The sequence below is a fragment of the Notamacropus eugenii genome, unplaced genomic scaffold (assembly GCF_028372415.1).
Source record: "Notamacropus eugenii isolate mMacEug1 unplaced genomic scaffold, mMacEug1.pri_v2 scaffold_298, whole genome shotgun sequence".
In the NCBI taxonomy this organism is placed as follows: domain Eukaryota; kingdom Metazoa; phylum Chordata; class Mammalia; order Diprotodontia; family Macropodidae; genus Notamacropus; species Notamacropus eugenii.
In genome coordinates this window covers 19,962-29,402 of record NW_027325307.1, presented here as the reverse complement: position 1 = coordinate 29,402, position 9,441 = coordinate 19,962, and the positions used below count along the sequence as shown (strand labels likewise).

At 51.6% G+C, this 9,441-nt stretch overlaps 1 protein-coding gene and 1 long non-coding RNA gene across 2 annotated transcripts; one reads left to right on the top strand and one right to left on the bottom strand.

Moving 5' to 3' along the window:
- Window positions 1–239: 239 nt before the first annotated feature.
- On the bottom strand, window positions 240–2,824 carry LOC140517052 (uncharacterized). The gene is made up of 3 exons (XR_011971459.1): window positions 2,669–2,824; window positions 1,379–1,464; window positions 240–406 (listed from the first exon to the last, which is right to left on the bottom strand). It is a non-coding gene; the product is annotated as an uncharacterized lncRNA (long non-coding RNA).
- Window positions 2,825–2,902: 78 nt separating this feature from the next.
- On the top strand, window positions 2,903–7,760 carry LOC140517054 (uncharacterized). Its single transcript, XM_072627915.1, has 7 exons — window positions 2,903–3,037; window positions 3,363–4,445; window positions 4,934–5,087; window positions 5,421–5,482; window positions 5,968–6,013; window positions 6,353–6,394; window positions 6,485–7,760. The coding sequence occupies exons 1-7, from the start codon at window positions 3,035–3,037 to the stop codon at window positions 6,529–6,531; spliced, it is 1,437 nt and encodes a 478-aa protein (XP_072484016.1). The 5' UTR covers window positions 2,903–3,034; the 3' UTR covers window positions 6,532–7,760.
- Window positions 7,761–9,441: the final 1,681 nt, after the last annotated feature.

Below are 9,441 nucleotides of genomic sequence, written 5' to 3'. Positions count from 1 at the left end.
CCCTAACTTTCCTTTCCTTTTTTCTTCCCCCTCAGCTAACTGGCATCCCTCTATGCCCTCTATGCCTTTGAGCTGCACTAGGCCTGTATACTTGAAGAGCCAGCTGCAGATACCAGATCTGCCATTTTATACACTCCTACCCTTGGCTACGTCTATGGAAACGTTATCTGATGTTTGTTAAGTTGAAAATTTTAAAAAAACCAAAATCAAACAAATAAGAAAAATGAGATTCCAATGGATACACTTCAAAGAATATATAGACACAGAAAAATGGTTGCCCTGCTACAGAAGTTGTGAAAGAACAAAGAAAAGTTGAGGTTGATGTTCAGAGCTTTTGTCCCAGCAGCCCCCAGGGCCAAAGGAAGGTCAGTCAGCCACCAAACGATTCAGAGCACCACTGCTGCTGCTGAGGAAGCAGAGAACTTTCAGGTCACAGTTGTGACATAAAATATTTAAAAGTCAATTACAACAATATCCTTGGTGTCATTTAAATCAAAACCAGAGGTAGTCACCCTTGAACACCGGGCGATGCCAAGGAGGAACCTTGATTCCCTGAAACTAGGCTTATAAAGGCTTGCCCTATGAGCAAACCAAGGGTGTGAATGTCTTAACTCAACTGAGAGATGAATCTCTTTGTTCACTTTTGACAAGATGGAAAGGGAAATCCTTAGAAGGAATGGCCACAGGGAGGAACTGATTTCCAGATAATATTTACAACAGTTGGCTATAACGCGCAGCAGGGCATCTCTGCCCACACACAGCAACTAAAGCAGGAGATCACTGAGGTAAGCTGAACCTGGGCCTTGGACCCCCTGTTGTCTTTTTGATTTATGTGTTTCCTGAACACAGAGATTTTAGATGTGTATATCCTGCCTTAGTCTTTAAAGGAGTATATGATTAAAAGAATCAAGAGATCTTAGGTCTCTTCGCTGGAGCCAGGAAATAGCAGGAGCATCAGAGAGGATGGCTACTGACAGGAGGAGAGTTAATCAAGCTCTATTGTCTTTTCCTGGCCTGGTATGCCAGAAGACATAGACCTGGAGGAGATTGTTTGGACAGTATAGAGACAGAGGTAAAATGTAAAACATCCATCAAGCAGTCCTTCAAATTTCATCATGCCTTGATATTTCAAGCACCAACCTCCCAGGAGAATATAACAGTAATTTTGCTACTATATATACTTCTATATGTTTTGGTCAGTATAAATCTTTTTGCACTTTTGTGTTTGGTATTTTTGTATGAAGAGGAAATAAACCAATTTCCTATGCTATGCTACACATTCTTGATGTAGTGAGGACCCTTCTCTTCCTCAACTTTGAGAGACTCGAGATTTGAGTCAAGACCTAAGGAAGGAAACAAGCATTTATTAAACACCTACTCTGTGCCAGGTATTCCTGATGTATATAATCCATTTGAGTGCCTTTCTCCTCCCCTCTTGAGGAGGCTCCAGATGTGAGTAAAGACCTAAGGAAGGAAATAAGCACTGATTAAGCACTTACTCTGTGCCAGACACTGTTAAGCACTTCACCAACATTTCATTTGATGCTCACAACGCTGGAAGGCAAGTGCCATTATTATCCCCATTTTACAACTTGAGAACCTGAGGTTATAAGTGACTTGCCCAAGGTCACACAGCTAGTAAGTGTGTGAGGTCAAATTTGAAAACCGGTCTTCCTGACCCCAGGCTTGGTGTTATATCCACTCCATCACCTAGCTGCTGCAGACATTTCAGCTTTTAGTAATTTTCCCTGGAGTTACAGAATGGAGGTGTAAAGAGCCCAAAAAGGTCCCTAAGCAGGGAGGGAAAGGACTCAGCAACCACGTAAGACTTCCTGCACTCGAGTACCAGTATCTGCAAGTTCCTTAGTATTCCAGAAAGTCTCTTCAAGCATACATGCTTGTATGTTAAAAAATAGTTTCTCCTAGACTTTGGGTAATGCCCAGAATAAAGTGGAAAACATCACTTTAAAGTCCTGTCTGTCCTTTGCTGGGGGGGAGGGGTGGGGTCAATGGGTTCAATTCAAAGCGATGGACAAGAGAAAACGGGAAAAAATAGTCAGGGGGGGTCTCTAGGTAGCATAGCGTAAAGATCACGGAGGGGGGGGGGGAGGGGGGGAGGGGAGTAACCAGAACCTGAATTCAAATTCGACTTCAGACATTTTTTTTAGCTGTCTGATCCTAACCAAGTCACTTAACCTTTCTCGGCTTCAGTTTTCACGTCAGTAAAATGGCGATAATAATAGAACCTACTCCATAGGATCCTTTCGAGGATCAAATAAGATAATATTTGTAAAGCACTTTACAGCCCTCAAGCCTCACTCGAATGCTATCTAAGATGGCGGCGAGCTGCGTCACGTGAGGAGGCCCGTGGGCCTTTCTCCGCCTTTCTCTGGAAGTCTTTCTCCCCACTCCGCGTCTCGTCTCCGTCGGTTCCTCGCCTCCACCCCCAACCCCGTCTCTCGGTGTCGGTGCCGGGGTCTCCCCCCACCCCCACCCCGTCTGTGGGTCTCTGTCTCTATATCTCTCCCCACCCCCACCCCCACCTCCACCTCACCGCGCCTAATTTCTCGGTCTCGGTATCTCTTCCCGCCCCCCCCTCCCGCCGCGTTTCTCGGTCCCTATCTCTCTCTCGACAGCCCCCCACCCGCCACCGCGGCCCTACCCCTACCCCCAAGAGAAGGACCGGGCTGGCCTTCGACCAGCCTCCCACCCGAAGCCGGCCAGCAGGCCCCTCAGGCCACGCAAGCCACACCCCTCAGGGCTGACCGGACGCGAGTCTGGGTCCCGAGCGACTCCCGCGGCGACCTCGGCGCTCCTATTGGTCGCCTCTCGCGTCGCTCCGCCGCGCTCTCCGGATTGGCCGAGTCCTCGAGGGGGCGGGCTTACGCGGGAAGGCGCTGGTTGGCTGGCAGGGAAGCCCTATAGGGGCGCGGCACGGGATTTGAAAGCGAGGCTGCTGGGACGACTCGCGAGGAAACGCGCTCCTGATTCCGAGTCCTGCTTTCCAGACGCGACGAGAGACCGGCCAGCAGCCATGGTAACGTCTCTCCCGGGGCCCGGGGCCCGGGTCCGGAGGAGGAGCCCCTAATGCCCTTACCCTGCCCTGCTCAGGCGCCTGGGTTCAAATCGTGCCCCCGGCCCTCAGCGCCGTGATTTCTTCCCCTCCCCCCTCCCCCCTTCCCCCCCTCCCCCCCTCCCCCCCTCCGCCATGTCTCCGGGGCCTCCCGAAAGCAGTTCCGGGGTGGGGGAGGGGCGGCCTCGTGTTCCCCGCAAAGGGAGGGGCCGAGGGTAGCCCTTCTCTAGCGCCCCTCCCCCAAACGAGCAAGCCCTTAAATTGGTCCTTGTGTTCTCTCCCTGCTCAGCAATCCTCCGACAGCAGCTTGGGCTTCAGGGATAGCTTTGCCGAAGAGGCAGAGGCCATTTCAGAGCAGCTTCGAGGTCATGGGGAAGCAGAGGTATCCACCATCGAGGCCGAGCTGCCACCTCCTGACTTGACTTCCTCTGTTTCTTTTCTGACTGAAGCACCCAGTGAGCAGGTCCAGGGGCAGCCTGGTAATAGCCCACTCCCCTCCCCTGCTCCGGGCTCGGAGCAGGAGCCTGCCCCGGTCACCCCCAGTGACCAGGACCTTCTGGTCCTTGAAGGGCTGCCAGATGTGGAGGAGGCTGCCAGTTCTGTCGATTCAGGCAGATGGCAGTTTAACACGACCATGGAGCTCTGTAGCCTGGCCTCTGATGCTGTTGTACAGGCTAGTGATTCCAAGCTGAGCACTCAGCTCAGTGAGGTCTTTCTGCCTAGCTCAGGCACACCCCCAGCTGAAGCGGCCCAGCCAGAGTGCAGCCAGGCTCCAGATGAGCAGCGAAGTGAGGAAGAGACCCTGCAGGAAGAGCAGGACCTCCCTGACACGTCCATCAATAAGACTTTCTTATTTAGCAGGGCTACCTTTGTGACCTCCACCCCTCATGCAGCTTCAGAAAGGGCGAGGCTTTTCAAAGAAACATCTGTTTTCTCCATCTCTGAGAGCCTCCAGACTAGAGAAGCACCCAGTGTGGCCAGAGCAGACCAATCCAGTGCCAGGCGCCCCCAGAGGCCTCGGGCAGCCCCGGGCAGCCCACCCAAGGTCACTCCAAAAAGTGGCCCTTTGGGGAAAGTGGGCCAGGAGAAACGGTCCCAGGGTGGGGCCCCTTTAGCTGTTTCCAAGAAGGGCCATCAGACCCTTCCTTTGACCGCGCAGAAAAAATGGTCAGCTGTCCCCTTCAAAACCTCTGGCTTGCCTGTCCTGCTCAAGTCCAGAAGGGAACCCTCAGCACCTCCAGGAGCTAGGCAGCAGAAAGGCAAGAGCAGTGAGGCAGGCAGAGCAAAAGAAGCAGAGCCCACCGCCAAAGCAGGGAATAATCCACCCACCAAAGCAGGAAATAATCCACCCTCAGCAGCCAAGGTGTCTCAAGTAAGTAGCTGCCCTCCCCTGGGTCTGGCACTGACTTACTAGGCATTTGTGTTCTTGAGGGGGAAGGTAAATCTTTGTCAACTGACTGACAAGGAAGAAGCTGAGGAAAGAAGGGAGGCTGGCCACCAAGAGGTGCCCATGTACTATGCACAGTGCCTGACATTTTATTGATCCTTACTCCTCCCCAAGCTAGTTGCTATATATAGTTCATTGGGCAGGCCTGGGCCTTTGGGCTCAGCCCTGCTCAGGGACATCAGGCCATGGCATTTGCCCTCCCTGTAAGGACATCAGATCCTCTACTTTCTGTCAGGCTCAGTTCTCCCTGCTGGGTTAGGGGTACATCAGGTGATTGAGGCAAGAGCAGTGGGTGAGGGGCTGGGTCCTCACTGCCATCCACCCCTCCTCATCAACCACCAACAATCCAACAAAGAGCAGAATTGATAAAAACAATAACACTGATCATGTGTGTGTGTACGTGTGTACTTCAGCTCCTCCGCAGCAAGTCAGTGCCACCTCGATTCTCCTTGCACCAGAGAGGCCCCAGTGCTCGAGACCCTAAGTCCAGAGACCCCCAGGCAGCCCGAAGTTTGAAGCCTTTGCCTCCTCCCCAGAGCGCCCATTCCAGAGCCCCATCCAGGGCACGTGAGTCCTCTGCATTTGGAAGTTTGGGAAGAGACAGTTGTGGAGGGAGAGCTTGGGCATACAGTCTCTGCCAGTATTTACCATGCCAGCTGAGCTTCCTCTAGTAGCTCTGGCTATGGGCCAGGCAAACTGGGGAGAACTCAGAGGAGAAGGCCAGGTACAGCTCGAGTAAGAGTGGGGCACATGCCCAGTCCCTGGGCCCAGGCCTGCCTCTGGCTGCAGCCTCACAGAATCTTCTGAGGCCCCTTAAATAGAAGCAGCTTCTTGGTGTTGTGTGCCAGCCCTTCTCTTGGCCGACATGACCCCACCTGATTTTTTCCCCTTCTGTTGCAGATGAGCAGCCCCCCAAACAGGACAAGAAGCCCCAGCCTTCTCCAGGACAGACATGCCCCCAGGTAAGGGAAGTCTGGCCTCCCAGCCAGTGGGTCCTTGTCTTAAGACCCAGATTTCTCCAAGTAGCAGCTTTGCGTAAGGGCAGGGAGCCCAACCAGCCCCCTGGGAAAGACATCAGACATGTAAGGGATTTTTCTTCAAGATGGATTTTGGTATGAGAGGCAGCTGAATGGGATAACAGTCTGCCCCACACACTTACTAGCCAAGTGCTCCTGGATGAGACAACTTGCCCTTGGTTTTGTTTCCTCATCTGCAAAATAGGCATGATAGCAACTATTGTGAGAATTGAATAAGGTGATGGAGGAAAAACATCTTATAAGCTTTTAAAAGTACTGTACACATTGGAGCTTAGTGCTGACCCCATCACCTCCTTTTCCCAAGGGAGACTAGCAGGATCCTTGTTGTCCTGGGTAGGGAGGGTGGCTGCTTTGGGTTAAGGGACAGCTAAAAGATCTGAACCTCTTTCCTGTGGTATCTGTTGGGACAGTGTCTTGTGCTACAGAAGCAAGTGGAGGACCTCAAAAGCCAACTAGGTATGGAAGGCAGGGGCAGGTGGGCAGGGTGCCCACTTGTCCCTGGCAGCCAGTCCCCTGGTGTATTTACTTAGCTGTTTCCATGAGAAGACAGTGGCTTCTTTCTAGGAGAAGGCCAATGTCAAGGAGTCAGGGGAAGGACACCCAGGGTCATGAGGGGGGAAGGGGGGGACTTAGAGAGAGGCAGGCCAATTGGCCTGCTGCTCCTTCTCCCCCAAGCCTGTCCTTCACAGTTCCTCCCAGGGTTTTGTAGCCTTATGAGTACCAGGCGGGATGAAGTGAGGGATGAGGGTGTTGGCATTGGTCCTGGGACAGCTAATGAATGCCGTTTTATTCCAGCCGCCATGCAATGCCTTAGTGGGGAACTCCAAGGCCTTCAAGGTTTGTAGCTGGGGGCTGGGGCATTGTGGGAGGCTCCAGGTGCTCACTCACTGCTGCCGCTTTCATCCCTTGGCTCTGTTTGATTGACAGGTGCGACTCAGGATCCATCCATGGGAAACACTGGGGGCACCACTTGAATGCCCAGCCCGGACTCCAGGACCCTCTTTTCCCAAGGCGGGTCCTCCCATGGAGTCTCTCCAGGTTCTTGTTATCCCCTTGTTATCCCCTCACTCCCATTCCCCACCCTACAACTTTGGAGCTAAGCCCATGGGTGGGGGTGTCCCAGTTCTAATTGGAGGGCTGGCTGAGGCCAAGTTTTATTGAGAGGCCTTGTTACTGCAGGATGTTAGCCCAGTGACCTCCAGGTATTCTGCTGAGTGGTTCTCACTCCCCAACTTTAGGTGGATTGTCAGGAAGAAATGTCAGGAGAGAGCTGGGTTCAAATCTCATATCTGATGCTTCACTGACTGTTACCCTGGGCAAGGCACTTAATCTCTGAGTTCCCTCATTTGTAAGACTAGGCTAAGGGTTTCTTCTGTTTCTACCCCAGTTGTAAGACTCAAATGAGATGATCCAACAGCCTTAAAGGCTCTCTTGGATTTTGTTCCAAAGGGTTGGATGCCAGAGCATGCACATTGAGAGAGGGCATTTTCTGACTGGAAGTTCTCCAAGTGATTCCCTACACACATACACACACACGCATGCACACGCATGCACACGTACTCATCATCTCCTTCCAGACTTGGTCCACTCCTCTTTTCTGTTTCCTTTGAGGTGATTTAAGTGATCATAGCAATAGAACTAGCCATGCACTACAAGCCCATCCTTTGTGCAGATGAAGAAACTGAGACTCAGGGGAAACCAAGTGACTGCCCAAGGTCACACGGACTGTAAGCTTTGGACACAGGCTCTCACATCTCAAGAGTTCAAGGCCAGGAGACAAATCTGGGAGCCTTTAGAGAAGCCCAGGCAAGAATATTAAAGCTTGAAGTAGTGGCAATTTGAGTAGGAAAGGTGGGGGCAGGTCAGTTGGGGTTTTCTTAGTGGGGGGGGGATGACGATGTTGATGGAGTTTGAGTTGTTAATGGGACAAGGAGAGAGTGTCTGACAGGAAGTTCTGGAAATAGAAGGGGCCTGGAGAGAGAGGCCCAGTTGGTCCCTGTGCTTGTGTCTTGTCCAAGGCCTCTTCAGGCAGGGTCAGGCAAGGGGACAACATACTTTTTAGAAGGTCAGCCTGACGGTGTTATTGTTCAGTTTAAATCTACACTTTCAAAACAAATTCACAGGCTCATAGATACTTCTCTTCCTTGCATGTTGAAATGTTGTTCTTGTTACGTTTAAGAATAAAGAAAATGTCAGAAACTCATGTTTTCTGCACGTTTGTCTCTTTGGGCTGTTCATCTGACCCGACCTGGGGCTCAGCAGAAGTGCTGACTGCGCCTCACGGAGGGCAGCTCTGGTCACTCCAACCCAGTCATACCCATCCTACCTCCAGGAAGTTCTGTGCTTGAAGCCAAGACTCACCTTGTAGGCACTGTCCCAGCCAGTCCTTTGAACTTGAACCATTTTAGTTACTACTAGCAATCAATTTCTCTGTTTGGAGGGCTGCTTCTCTCGGTTGGGAAATGAAGTGATGGGAAAAACGAGTGCAGTGTTTTTTTGAATGCCCAAAGTACCTGTCCTGGGTGACCCTTGCTGACCTCATCATCTCCCATTTCCCTCTTCAGCTGACACCAGGTCTAATCCGCAGCCCCCATCTCTCCAACCACAGAGAGGCTATCTCACACTGAATGTCCTGTAGGCATTTCAAGACTCACCATTGGCCAAATGTTTCTCCCCCAAAACCCTCCTGTCTGCCCAACTGCAGAAACCCCCATGGCTTGTCAGTTTAGACTCTTGCCACTTCTTATTCCCACTCAACATTTAATTAGTCAACTAGGAAATGGAGGAGAAATCATCAACTAAGCACCGAGGAGTAGGGTGCTGGGGTACAGATGAAAGCAAGCAAGCTGGGTCTTCCCCTCAGGGACCTTCCAGTATGGAAAAGGCAAGCTGGTGTCTCAAGCCTAGTTCCTGGCAAACGTCTGTATTCTTGGGCCCAATCCAAGGCCCTGGGGGAGGGGAATGAGGGGGCAGGAGAGTACCTGGGTGACAGGGCTGTGTGGGAAAGCTGTGGGAGACAAGGATGATGGAGTCCAAAAGGTCATAAGGTCACAGTGAGGGTGAACAGGAGGAGGGAGGTGCAGAGAGCTCGAAGGATAGACACACGGCTTCGGAGAAGATTCTTCCTGAGGCTGAGTTTACTGAATGACAGTGCAGAGCTGGCATGTCTGCCAGCAGTGATTTCCAGGGCTGCAGGGTAACTCCAGTGCCCCCCAGCACTTCTCATCACCCACCCTCCCTTCTGTCCTTCCTTTCTCCCTCCCTCTCCATTCTTCCTCTCCCTTCCTTCTTCCCTTCCACATCCTTCCCAGTAGTCTATGGGCTAATTCTATATGACCTTGGGTAGTTGAGGTCAATAGTTTTATACTGATGTACCCATAATACAGATGCCACCAGGTGGTGCAACAGAGCGCTGTGGACAAGAAGACCTGAATTCAGATTTTCCTTCAGACACTTCCTAGCTGTGTGACCATGGACAAACTACTTCATCTGTTTCCCTCAGTTTCCTCAGCTACAAAACAGTGATATTAATGTTAATAGCACCTATCTGTCATTGCTGTTGTACACTGGGCCTGTCACTTTCCCCTCTTGGGGCCTCAGGCCTAAGTGATTTAAGGTCCCTCCATCGAGCGGATAAAGTGCTGGCCCTGGAGTCAGGGAAACCCGAATTCAAGTCCTGTCTTAGACACTTACTAGCTGTGTGACCCTGGACAAGTCACTCAACCTGTCTACCTCAATTTCTTCCACTGTAAAATAAGGGGTTTGGATACAATGACCTCCAAGTTCCCTTCTACCTCTGAAGGTGTGACCCCATGACCCTTTAGTGTGGCTGGGAAAGGGGCTCTCTGCACCTAGCTTGGCTAGCCCTTGGAGGAGACATCCCT